This window comes from Triticum aestivum, chromosome 2B (genome assembly GCF_018294505.1).
Source record: "Triticum aestivum cultivar Chinese Spring chromosome 2B, IWGSC CS RefSeq v2.1, whole genome shotgun sequence".
Classification (NCBI taxonomy): domain Eukaryota; kingdom Viridiplantae; phylum Streptophyta; class Magnoliopsida; order Poales; family Poaceae; genus Triticum; species Triticum aestivum.
Window position 1 is genome coordinate 765091448 of NC_057798.1, and position 14091 is coordinate 765105538.

The 14091-nt window shown below is 46.5% G+C and overlaps 1 protein-coding gene across 1 annotated transcript; it reads right to left on the bottom strand.

Moving 5' to 3' along the window:
* Positions 1-12197: 12197 nt before the first annotated feature.
* Positions 12198-12922, bottom strand: LOC123042570 (histone H2A). Its single transcript, XM_044465001.1, has one exon. It carries the CDS (start codon positions 12849-12851, stop codon positions 12384-12386), a length of 468 nt encoding a protein of 155 aa, XP_044320936.1. The 5' UTR covers positions 12852-12922; the 3' UTR covers positions 12198-12383.
* Positions 12923-14091: the final 1169 nt, after the last annotated feature.

Consider the following 14091-nt stretch of genomic DNA (forward strand, 5'->3'; position numbering starts at 1 on the left):
AATATACGATTTGATAAGTTGATCAAAGCATATGGTTTTATACAGACTTTTGGAGAAGCCTGTATTTACAAAGAAAGTGAGTGGGAGCTCTGTAGCATTTCTAAAACTATATGTAGAAGACATATTGTTGATTGGAAATGCTATAGAAATTCTGGATAGCATAAAAGGATACTTGAATAAGAGTTTTCTGAAAGAAAGACCTCGGTGAAGCTGCTTACACATCGAGCATCAAGATCTGTAGAGATAGATCAAGACGCTTGATAAGATTTTTTCAATGAGTACATACCTTGATAAGATTTTGAATTAGTTCAAAATAGAATAGTCAAAGAAGGACTTCTTGCCGGTGTTGCAAGGTGTGAAGTTGAGCAAGACTCAAAACCCGACCATGGCAGAAAATAGAAAGAGAATGAAAAGTCATTCCCTATGCCTCAGTCTTAGGTTCTATAAAGTATGTTGTGTTGTGTACTAGTCCTATTGTGTACCTTGCCATAAGTTTGGCAAGGGGGTACAATAGTGATCTAAGAGTAGATCAATGGACAATGGTCAAAATTATCCTTAGTGAGGACTAAAGAAATATTTCTCGGTGATGGGGGTGATAAAAGAGTTCGTCGTAAATAGTTACGTCGATGCAAGCTTTTACACCGATCCAGATGACTCTAAGTCTCAATCTGGATACATATTGAAAGTGGGACCAATTAGCTAGAGTAGCACCGTGTAGAGCATTGAAGGCATAGAATATTTGCAAAATACATACGACTCTGTATGTGACAGACCCGTTGACTAAACTTCTCTCACGAGCATAACATGATCATACCTTAGTACTCTTTGGGTGTTAATCACATAGCGATGTGAACTAGATTATTGACTTAGTAAACCCTTCGGGTGTTGGTCACGTGACGATGTGAACTATGGGTGTTAACCACATACAGATGTGGATATTGATGTTAAATCACATGGTGATGTGAACTAGATTATTGACTCTAGTGAGAGTGCGAGACTGAAGGAAATATGCCCTAGAGGCAATAATAAAGTTATTATTTATTTCCTTATTTCATGATAAATGTTTATTATTCATGCTAGAATTGTATTAACCGAAAACATAATACATGTGTGAATATATAGACAAACATAGTGTCACCAGTATGCCTCTACTTGACTAGCTCGTTGATCAAAGATGTTTGAGTTTCCTAGCCATAGACACGAGTTGTCATTTGATTAACAGGGTGATATCATTAGGAGAATGATGTGATTGACTTGACCCATTATGTTAGCTTAGCACTTGATCGTTTAGTATGTTGCTATTGCTTTCTTCATGACTTATACATGTTCCTATGACTATGAGATTATGCAACTCCCGTTTACCGGAGGAACACTTTGTGTGCTACCAAACGTCACAACGTAACTGAGTGATTATAAAGGTGCTCTACAGGTGTCTCCAAAGGTACTTGTTGGGTTGGCATATTTCGAGATTAGGATTTGTCACTCCGATTGTCGGAGAGGTATCTCTGGGCCCACTCGGTAATGCACATCAATATAAGCCTTGCAAGCATTGCAACTAATGAGTTAGTTGCGGGATGATGTATTACGGAATGAGTAAAGAGACTTGCCGGTAATGAGATTGAACTAGGTATTGAGATACCAACGATCGAATCTCGGGCAAGTAACATACCGACGACAAAGGGAACAACTGTTGGACATTATCAATGATGTGTATCAGCAAGTATGTGACTTGTTTGTGGGACTATGCATTGTATGATGACTGTCCTAAAAGGTCCCTAGTCGAAAGGGTTGTGTGGACGCGCAGCCGACTAGACTAGCATATGACACGGTCGATGGCTTGGTCTCACTAGCCATGGAGCATTGGATGCTATCCGGATAATATGGACTTGGAAAGGTCTGGTCGAATTCGACGTAGTCGGATCCGAGTCGAGATAAGGTCCGAGTCGGACAGACCCAACTATGAGACGCAGCAATATGTCATCTGTGAGTCTCTAGTACAACATACGTTCTATGTCCTAAGACCTGAGCTGACGCATGTATTCGAGATGGTGACAGACTTGCTTTGGGCCGACCAAACGCTACTCCGTGACTGGGTAGTTACAAAGGTAGGTTTCGGGTTTGTCCAATCCCATGCTGCGAGACATGGTCGAGCAAGATGGGATTTGCCCCTCCGATCAGGAGAGATATACTCTGGGCCCCTCGTGTGATCCGACCAGGATAAGCATGGCCATGCGACAAGGATTATGAGATAATCCGGATAGTGGTCGGTATCACTGGAACGAGAAAGAGGTCGGGCTCGCACAAGGATGACAATCTCGCCTTGAGCTCGACAACATATATCGTGTGGCAAAGGGAACAGAAGTGTGACACGTTGTACAGGTTCGCCTAACCAGCTTGATAGTCTGCTTGGTGGTCGGCACGCCTTGCTAGAGGTCGCTACCAACCGTGCAGGTCGGAGGTGATCCGAACTGTGACCAAGCCGACTTGAACCTAAGGGGTCGCGCGCTTAAGGGAAGGAACCTACGAGGTCGGTTCGTAGGACACTAGTCAGATGTGATCCGAACTGGACTAGGAACGTGACCGAGTAGACTTTGGGCTTTAGGGTCCATGCAAGGCCCAAGTGTTGAGCCTGCGACGGACGCCTATATAAAGTGGGGGTGTGGCACACTCATGTGGTTGATCGCTTCGGCGCTGCAACTAGGGTTTGCATATGTTGTGAATATCCACCTCCACTCGCCGCCGACTGTGTGATCGGACCTAGCAGTCCGCCGCACGGTGTTCCTCCTGCACGCGCGGATACCGTTAGAGGCGGTGCACCTGCACCGCTCCGGCGAACTTGTACGTGGGATCGGACGACCGGCTGTTCGAGGGAGATCGGACGAGGAGGAGACGATCCACGCGGACGTGCTGCCCCAACTCTTCTTCCGCTGCACAGCACTGCGCGTCTAGTGGTAACGATCTGTGATCCATCTCCCGTAGCATGTTCCTGGATGTTCTGCACGTAGGAATTTTTAATTTGCAGTTGACACACCCTACCGTAGATCCCAACAACAACATATGTTGTTATGCAGTTCGACCGATAAAGATCTTCGTAGAATATGTAGGAGCCAATATGGGCATCCAGGTTCCGCTATTGGTTATTGACCAGAGAGATGTCTCGGTCATGTCTACATAGTTCTCGAACCCGTAGGGTCCGCACGCTTAAAGTTCGTTGACGATATAGTATTATATGAGTTATCTATGTTGGTGACTGAATGTTGTTCGGAGTCCCGGATATGATCACGGACATGACGAGGAACTCTGAAATGGTCTGGAGATAAAATTTGATATATGGGATAATAGTGTTTGGTCTCCGAAAGGGTTCTGGAATTCACCGAAAGAGGTTTTGGATGTTTCCCGAAATGTTTGGGCATGAGAACACTTTATTTGGGCCAAAGGGGAAAGCCCACGAGGTTTTTGGAAAGTGCAAAAGGAAGTTTTGCAGAGTCCAGGGGCCAGACGCTAGGGTCCCTGGCGTGTGGGTCCAGACGCCGGGAACCCTGGCGTCTGGCCCTGGAGTCCGAGAAGGACTCTTGCCTTTCGGGTGAAACTGACTTTGTGGAGGCTTTTACTCCAAGTTTCGACCCCAAGGCTCAACATATAAATAGAGGGGCAGGGCTAGCACCAAAGACACATCAAGAAACACCAAGCCGTGTGCCGGCAACCCCGTCCCCTCTATTTTATCCTCCGTCATAGTTTCCGTAGTGCTTAGGCGAATCCCTGCGGAGATTGTTCTTCACCAACATCATCACCATGCCGTCGTGCTACCGGAACTCATCTACTACTTCGCCCGTCTTGCTGGATCGAGAAGGCGAGGACGTCATCGAGCTGAACGTGTGCTGAACACGGAGGTGTCGTACGTTCGTTACTTGATCGGGCAGATCGTGAAGGTGTACGACTACATCTACCGCGTTAATAATGCTTCCGCCTAGCGATCTTCAAGGGTATGAAGATACACTCCCCCTCTCGTTGCTTTGCATCACCATGATCTTGCGTGTGCGTAGGAAATTTTTGAAATTACTACGTTCCCCAACACCTGTAAGTTGCTCATCCTGCATCCACCCACCGAGAGCGTCAGTTAGTTGTTCATGAGCCTGCTTCCACAGAGGCTCCTGAAGCTGAAGAAGTTCCAGTTGTTGACCCCATCGCAGCTGAAGACATTGGTCCCCAAGACAATGTAATAGATGATGAAGTTTTTCCTAAGATCGAGAACAACATGGTATCATCGCTTGTTCTCACAAACAGCGAAATCATCAGCATTGGTCGTCCCTTGATGCCAATTGCTCAGGATGCATCATGGGTTGATCGCCCCCAACCAGAAACTCCAAGTAGAAGCTCACCAGGTATTCCCCCACCTCAAGTCACCACTCCGGTGCTTGATGATGATGAATATGTGGTCCATCCAACTCCCACTCCAAGAGTGACGCCTGCATTCCGTAGGCTTCACAAAGGACCAAGGCCACAAGTTGTTGTGTCGAGCGATCCAGCAGGAGAAGTGCAACCCAACTCAGTAGCATGACAAGTGTTTTCTGAAACCACTCCTACTATGATTGTCTCTGGGTCTGAAGCCAAAGTTGCTGAAGACATGCCGGCTGCATCAGCCGATGGAAATCAAGAACCCCGTGAAGAAGAGCGTGTTGCCACACACCCCACCAATCAAGAAAATGTTCTCGAGGAGAACGTGTATGTGCCCGACCCTCCAGCTACTCAAGTGGAGGTTGAAAATACTGAGGCGACCACCAACAACACTACTAAAGCCAATGATGTTGTCACGGCTGAAGCTAATGTGGCGCCTGCAGTGAACACGATGTCTGAAGCCAATGACACACCTGCCACCAATGTGCAGCCTGAAGCCCTTGGCAATGCCACTACTCCTGTACCGCCTCCAAGGCCACACACCATTGAGCAAGCATTTTATCAAGGCGAGCTTGTCACTATCAGATGGCCCATTCTGGTTCCTCCGCCTGCTCCCAGACCTAAATTTGATTATCATGTGGAGCACAGGCCCCAGGTTCAGAAGCCAAAACCAAGGTTGCCAAGGTTTCCAGGTAATGCATCTATGTCAGGATCGTTCAACGCAAATGGCTTTATTGAAAACATGACTTTCTTTGATAGAGCCAAGAACCCATACTCTAAGCCCAGAATTTCATCTGATTGGTTCTGGAGCTATCAGCAGCGCAGTTATTATTCCTGTGTCTTATACAATCAAGGGCGCATTTTTCCTCATATGCATCTTGACTGCGAAGCCATTGCTGGTCTGCCCTATTTGGAAGAAGCCCTAGACTGCTTCAGAGATGCTGGCCTTCTGCATTTCGTGACCGACAAGGAAAATTGGAACGAAGAGCTTCTATTACAATTCTATGCTACACTTCACACCCGCGGCTACAACAAGGACATCAAAACTTGGATCCTTGAGTGGATGATAGGCAATGTGCATCATGAAGCCAAAGCTCTTGATCTCATTGAGCTTACTGGCCTGCCCACTCCAGGTGAACTATATGAACCTGGTTGTCAGCTTCACCGCAATGCCTTAGAAAGCATATTCCAGAAGCCTGAGCCCAACATGAGCCAAATGCTGAGTATGATGAAGCCTCTGCCACAAGATGCTGAATATCCTAAGGAATTCTTTGTTGATGACCTAGAGTATCTGCCCCGCACCATCTATCACATTATTAGGCGAACCCTATGGCCCATCAAAGGACATTCCTCTTTGGCAAATCTTGAAGGCTCAATGAAGACATTGGTCTTCTATATTCTCAATGACATCACCTTCAATGCTCAGGATTTCTTTATTCGTTAATTCACTGCATCTGGCTCAGATATATTTGGTCTGAAATTCTTTGCTCCATGGGTAATGTGCCTTATCAAGCTTCATTCTGCTGTCAACTATCAGCCCTCTGCGCGCAACCATCGCATATTCTTGCCAGAGGTTGATATGTCTATCAAAGCCATATACTCAGAGCCTGCCAAGGAGGCAATTTATCCTCACAATGTCGATCGTCAAAGTTTCTCTTAACATGTTGAAGGAGTTCATGTTGCCACTCGTGTTTATCCTTTGGCTGGAAATACACGTGCTCCTCATCGAGCCCGTACTGAAGCCACTGAAAGCACTATTGCTCAAAGGCCTCGGAAGAGATCTCGTGTGCTCAATGACCGAGATCTTCTCGTGGTCTTGCATCAGAAACACGATAAGCATCATTTCTGGCTGAAGCGTCAGATGCAGAGTCTCTTGATGGATGTTAATCGCATTCGCAATCTCGCCACCAAGAATGCATTTGTCACTCATGAAACCTGTCGGCGTTCGTGGAAGAATCTGACACTACTCAGTTCTGAAGATGATCTTCAGCAAGATGGCTTCACAGAGCGATTCAAGTTTGATTCCACTCCTCCCACGAATGATGTCTTACGTCGGACTCCCTCACTCGGAGATTCTGAGTACTCCTCTTTGGCAGCAATTGTTAATACCAGATTCATCGATGATGTAGACGATGCTACTTCACCAACAACCCCTTCAGCGCATATCGACGCTACACCAGGCCCGTCTGCACCACCAAACTCCAACGTCGACCCTGCTCCTTCTAGGAACAAGTAGACGCTCTATGTCTTCAAACCTTTTTGGTCATTACTAACAAAAGGGGGAGAAGCGTATGAGTTGATAGTCTTCAAGCGGTTCCTTATGGGTGGTTGCATTATTTTGTTGCATTATTTTGCCAAGTCTTACAACTCTCATCTTTTGATACATTTGGTTCTCTGAGTTGTAACACTTAAACTTGATGGTCGTCTGCTACTTTATTTGCGATCCTGTGATGCGATGATAAATCCCGCATGCAGTCATTCTGCAAACGTCCATTTGTCATTATGCATATCATTATCTTCGTTACTCCTTATATGCATAATGCATTGTCTTCACACTTTGATGATGGCCTCCACAAAGCAAAACCTGCCATGTGCATTTGCATTCAAACACAAATCATTTATATGCACATCTTTAGGGGGAGCCTCGTCTTATGTTGAAGACAATAATCACAACACTAAACTTTCACATACTTTTATCCCCGTTGAAAAGTTCAACCGGTTTGTCACCAATCACCAAAAAGGGGGAGATTGTAAGTGCGTCTAGTGCCACCCCTAGATGGTTTTGGAGTATTGACGACAAACTTGGTTGAGGGACTAATGTGTTTGTGATAATTGCAGGATAACACAGATAGTAGTCCCATATTGATTTGGTTTACCTACCATGGATGACCCCTAAAAATGTGTGAAGACATTGAAGACAATGGTGGTCTGTGAAGACATTCATGTTGAAGACTATGACATGAGAAGACATCTCGTGAAGACTATGGAGTGCGAATACATAGTTGTTTCGCAGTTTCCTTTTCTTCTTTGTTGAGTCATAGGAACCACCGTACTGTTAAGTGGGTCCAAGTGAACAAAGTCAGAGTGACTGATGTGATGCTCAACCAAATCCTATGTCTTCGAGTGAAGACAATGAGAGCAAATCTTATCCAGAGCTGGATGAGTCAGCTTTACTTGTAGCCCAAGTCAAGCTGCCCCGTGTGTTTGAAATCTGACGGTTGGAACATGTGTCAGTTCCTTAGTGACTCAGGGTCATTTTGGACAAATTAGGCGGGTTGCCTTCTGGCTATAAATAGCCCACCCCTACACCATAAATTGGTGGCTACTTAGAGTTAGTGCACGGCTTTTGTCGTTTGAGAGCAACCCACCTCCGAAGCTTTGAAAGAGAGAATCCTTGCGAGGAAAAATCCCAAAATACCCAGAGCCAAAGAGTGTTAGGCATCACTGAATTCTTTCTATCTGCGTGATCTGAAGACTTATTACACTTGAGGACTGTGAATCCTCCAGCCGGTTAGGCATCGCGTTCTGAGCATCCAAAACTCATTGTGGATTGCCGGTGAACGAAGTCTGTGAAGGTTTGGAAGTCTCCCTTGAAGACTTACCAGAGTGATTGGGCGAGGACTAAGTGTTCTTAGCTCAAGGGGAATAAGGTGAAGACGCGGTCTTCTGAGTTAAATCTTAGCCTCCCTAACTAGACGTACAGTTGTCACAGCAACTGGAACTGGTCGAACAAATCCCTTGTCCTCTTCGAGCAACTGGTTCTATCCTACCTCTCTTGCTTTACTTACAGTTTGTCTTCGTGAAGTCTTTGCCTACTTGTCTTATCTGTTTAACTTCACTATGTGAAGATAATTGTTTGTTTGGCTTCATCTATCTTCCATCCCGATCCATGTTACCGAGCTGTTCATAGTCTTCGTGCTTTCATTACATTGCTTGCTTGACTATGGCTTGTCTAGTGTAATCTACCTTTCGTTGCATATCAATAGGTTCATTTCTATCGTTTGTCTTCGAAACATCCCTGTTTTGAAGACTTTCGTAAAAATCGCCTATTCACCCCCCCTCTAGTCGAATACTAGCACTTTGAAAAGCAATCGGCCTATAAAACCATACCAATCCCACACACCCACACCATTTAGAAAAACAGAGTGCCAACATGTGATACTGTAGCACCAATATAGTACGTGTTACCGTCGACGTAGGAAATTTCTCCACATAAGTATGAGTTGATTAGCAAGCAACACAAAATCGTGAAAGGTCCATCAAAACACAACATTATATGAATAAAAAACTCATGCTCCATCATATTCCCTACTAACCAAACCAAATATTTCGTCTGTTTCAAAATATAAGGTGTATCCGTTTATTGAAAAGTCAAATTATTTTAACTTTGACTAAGTTCAAAGCCAAAAATATGGACACCCACAATACTAAATAAATGAAATATGAAAATGCATTCCATGATGAATCTAAGAATCCCATTTGATATTATGGATATTGGTATATTTTCACACAAATGTGGTCAGACTTAAAGAGGTTTGACATTTCAAAAAACTAATACACCTTATATTTTGAAAACCCAATGACATCAACGGCACAACAAAGTGTGCCCAACTCTTCTAGTGCTAATACCATATACTGTGTACCGGTAGTTAGCCAATTAGGATCGAGAAATCAAATCAAACACTTCATATTTGTTTGTATATGCATGTGCAATGAGAAGTTGTACAATATGATTCCGTTGTGTTCAAATGTAACATGCAGCTGTGTGATCAGAGCAGGAAAATAGAGTTCTAAATGTTTATAGCTTACGAACTCATTTCAGTCGACACTTCGAATATGCTTTGTGCTTTAAGATGCAATTGAATTGTCCACTAAAACTTGAACAAACATAGGGTGCCCCGTGAACTGTGATGAAGAAATGCGCAATAGTGTGTTGCGTGACCATCATCGGTTTAGCCTTTTTGGCTGAATCGGATTTTGGAAGGCATGCTCTCATTTTTTTTCACGAATACGCAAAGCTTGTGTATTTTTCATTGATAAAAGAAGTTGAAATGAGAATACAGAGAGGGTACATCACATGGCACAATCAAAGGGGGCGTAACACATGATGCCCGAAGCAGAGTGACATGGGATGCTCAGCCCAAAGAGGAGCTACAACATGGCGGTAAAGTACCGAATCCAACAGGAAACAACCCTAACCAAGGCTATGCCCCAACACTCGAAATCAAGTGAAACGGCACAAGCAAGCAAGACGACGCTTTAATGAAGGGGAATGACGTCGTGACACCGTCGTTGTCCGACCCGAGGAACTGGATATGGGGTTTCCCCCGGCGCTCGAAACTGAAGCAACTCATTGTTCCATGTAAATCACAGATCACAAGAAACAGCCGACACGGCAAGGTATAGACAAAAGCAGTGTTGCTCGCTCTGTGGCCAACAACCTGAATCAATCTCTCATCTACTCTGCCTGGGTGTGCTTCAGGTTGTTGGCCATAGAGCGGGCAACACTGCTTCTGTCTATACCTGGCCATCTGTCGGGCCGGGCCAGGCCTGCCAAAGCCCGATGCAAAAAACCCAGGCCCAAACCTCGCCCAGCCATCGGGCCTAAAAATCAGGCCCGAGCCCGCCCATCACGCTAAAAGCCCGCCGGGCCTCGGGCCACGGGCCGGACCTCTTCCTTAAACGACGATTTTGACGGGCCCGAGCCTAGCCCAGCCCGGCTGTCGGGCTCAAAATCTAGGCTCGAGCCCGGCCCATGGTCAAGGTTGGGCCGGGCCGGGTCGGGCTTTTTCGGGCTGGGCTGCCCATGGCCAGGGCTACTTCTGTCTGCTATGCAGCGTGTCTGTTGCTGCTTTTTTCTTGGCAAGGTAATCGGAGTTTAATACTCCCTCCGTTCCTAAATATAAGTCTTTGTAGAGATTTCACTATGGACTACACACAAAGCAAAATGGATGAATCTACATTCTACAATGCATCTACATACATCCGTATGTGGTTCATAGTGGAATCTCTCCAAAGACTTATATTTAGGAACGGAGGGAGTAGTTTATTCAAAGTTCAGTAAAGAGGCACACTCGCTTAACTGAATGCGCTCCTAATAAAGAAGGAAGAATTCTTCATTGGCCCGCTCCCACGTCTCCGGAGCAGCTACGCAACGATCGCCCTGGAGGGGAAGGCCCCACTAGTAGAAAAAAGGGCATTTGTCCTGGTTCGTAAGGGCCTTTAGTCCCGGTTCATGAACCGGGACTAAAGGGTCGTTACTAATGCCTCCCCCCTTTAGTCTCTGTTCTAACACGAACCGGGACTAAAGGCCGCGGCCACGTGGAGCTCCACCTTTAGTCCCAGTTGGTAACACCAACCGGTACTAAAGGAAATTTTATGAAAAAAAATTGAATTTTTTTTTGAAATTTTTTTATTTTCAAATTTCTGAATTATTTTAACCTCTAATCTCTAATCACCACCCCTCATCACTGCTCAATTTATCCTCTAATCTCTAATCACCCCTCATCATTCCAAATCATCTAACTTCCCGAACGGTCACCCATCCTCCCACTCCCCCAGCCTGAGCACGCTTAACTTTCGGGTTCTATTCTCTCTCGTTTCCAAGTCTGCACTTGTTGTTTTCCTGACAATAGTAAGATGTCAATCCTATTAACCCTCAGGAATTTTGCGTGAGCATGAAGTGACACATTTCACTGTTTGAGTTTGAAACTATTGTTTTAAAAAACAATAATTATTTAGTAACACTAATATTTCTTGAATAATTAGTTTGACCATTGTTTGACCACACAGTTTGACCACAGTTTGACCAGATTTGACCAAAATTCAAAATAACTGAAATAATTATTTAGTAACACTAATATTGTAGAATAATTAGTTTGACCATTGTTTGACCACAGTTTTGAAATTTTTTCGATTTTTTCCAAACTTTTTCATCCGAGTCAGTATGCAAAAGTTATGCCCATTTTACTAAATAATAGAGAGATTTTGCAAATAAAGTCGAAATACATATTTGCAAATTTTCCCAACAACTAGACCACATATTACATGGGAAACTTATTTTTTTATTTTTTTGACATTTTCAACATTTTCTTTTATTTTTTTTTAAAACTGAAAAAGCGATCCACGGGAGGGGGGGTGGAGTTTGAAAATGTGACCTTTAGTACCGGTTCGTGCCATGAACCGGTACTAATGCCTCAAATCCCATTAGTACCGGTTGGTGGCTTGAACTGGGACTAAAGGTCTAACCTTTAGTCCCGGTTGGTGCCACAAACCAGTACAAATGGGCATCGCACCCTTTAGTCCCGGTTCGTGACACTAACTGGGACTAAAAGGTCTAGACGAACCGGGACAAATGGCTCACGTGACCCCTGAACGCACAAACTGGGACTAATGCCCCAATTAGTCCCGGTTCTAGACTGAACCGGGACTAATGGGCTAACCTGTGGTGGACCAAAGCCCTCTTTTCTACTAGTGCCCTCCACCATCGTGGGAGTTTCTTAGCGCCAGATCTTTCATTCTTTCTTCTACCATTTATGCAGCTATCCGTCCAGAAATTGGTTGCGCAGCCCACCTCGACATAGGATTTAGAAACTGACTCTAGAATAGGCACGAAATTGGAGCGGGAAACCCCATCGCCAAAACAACACAAATGGCGGCATCGCGAGGATACAGTTTTCAGTTTCCCGCCAAACTCCCACGACTGAATTCAAAACGAGTGGGAAATTTCGCCGCCAAAACGAAATTCCGTCCAATCTTTTTGGGCGCTATACGAAATTGGAGCGGGAAATCCCATAGCCAAATATTTCAAACACGCGCCAACGGAGTTGATTTCCACTTACCTTCGCGACTGACCGCCCAAGCCCCTGGATGGATGGATGGAATTCACAGGACAAACCCACCCGTAAAGATCCAAATCTCAGCTTCGAGCTGAAGCACGCCCATACATTCCAATCCCAGCTACTCCGACATAACTAGGCAGTGGCCACCTACGCCTTCTTGGGGGATTTGGCGGTCTTCTTTGGCGACTTGGGCTCCTTGGGGGACTTCTCGGCCGCCTTCTTGGGGAGCAGCACCGGGTTGATATTGGGGATCACACCGCCGTGGGCGATGGTGACGCCGGCGAGCAGCCTGCCGAGCTCCTGGTCGTTCCTGACGGCGAGCAGCAAGTGGCGGGGGACGATGCGGCTCTTCTTGTTGTCCTTGGCGGCGTTGCCCGCGAGCTCCAGCAGCTCGGCGGCGAGGTACTCGAGGACGGCCGCGAGGTAGACGGGTGCGCCGGAGCTGACGCGCTGCGCGTAGCGGCCCTTCTTGAGGAAGCGCCTGATGCGGCCGACGGGGAACTGGAGCCCGGCCTTGACGGACCGCGACACGGACTTCTTCCCGGGGCCTCCGGCCTTGCGCCCGGCCGCGCCCTTCTTTGCCTTCCCGGGGGCTACGGTGGCTGAGGCGTCCATGGCGAGCTGCTGCGCTAGAAGTGGAGAGAGGATTCGGGAAGTGGAGAGATGATTGCCGGGTGGGTTGATGCCTTGATGGACGAGGAGACGAGGGGCAGAGTATTTATTCAGAAAAGGGGGTGGGCCAGTCGATCCGCGTGAACGGGCAATGGGCGGCTGCCGGCTGGATCGGTGGCTCGATGGACGGCTGTGATGACAAACAGCAGGAGAAACACGCATCTGACAGAGGTACGCACGACACGCACATGTTCGAATATTGAAGCCGTTTCGGTTTCATGGACGATTGTCGTTTCTGAGAGCAACTCGAATGTGTGGCGACCCATTTCGTCCGCCGCCGTTCGTTAGGATCGGCGCAGACACAAAAGGCGTCCCAACGCGTCGATCCAAACGGACGCGTGTCCGTTTGGCATCTGCATAGTATAACATTCTGAATGTAACTTTTCATAATTGTAACTTCAACTTTTGTCATTTCTGGTTATGTGTTGTGATTTTTCCTTCGTGGTTGAGTTTTTGTCTTTCATTTTATATTTTGTTCATCTCATCTGCATGTTTTCATAAAGCTTGCATCCGTTTGTAGTTGCCGCGTTTCCCCCTTGCCTTCATTGACCGATCTGAGTCCAACCGGGTTTTCGACTCCCTCTTGTCTGTCAGTTCGACCCTCTCTGCCAACCACCGACCCCCTCTTGTGTGCGTCCCAAAACTCCCCCGAACTCGAACCTGGTTGTCGTGACCGTTAGGTCCGGATCATCCCCAAACATCCGTAAATTATCTTCGTTCTTATTTGGACTTCCATTGCCTATTTTCTCGACCCTCCGATCTAAATCAAAGGGATCTGATAGCCCCTAAACTAATCCCCTACCTATTTAAACAGACGAAACCCTAGTCTAGGCAGTCTCATTCATCCTTTCCCATCGTGCCGCCACCAACCCGCCTGGTCTCCTCCTCGTCTTCCCCACCTAGCAAACCACCATCCATCTTAGATCCACCCCCCTCCAACCGTAGCCTCCGACCGCCTCCCGTGATTCCCGCACACGTAGCCAACCCCGAGCCGCCCTCCTCAACCACCTTGCGTCGTCGCCGACCGCAAGCAGCGCCTCCAGCAGATGAGCCCCCATCGCACCCTCTCCTTCCCCTGTTTTCCTCCTCTCTGTATCTCATCTCTCTCTCTCCCGTTCTCTCTACCAGGATGCAACCGCCAGGACGCTTTCCCTGCCCCGCTCCCTCTTCTTCGTCGCGAAGC

Bases quoted from the DNA above. Each gene is read 5' to 3' on its own strand.
- LOC123042570 (XM_044465001.1), bottom strand. From the start codon at position 12,851: ATGGACGCCTCAGCCACCGTAGCCCCCGGGAAGGCAAAGAAGGGCGCG.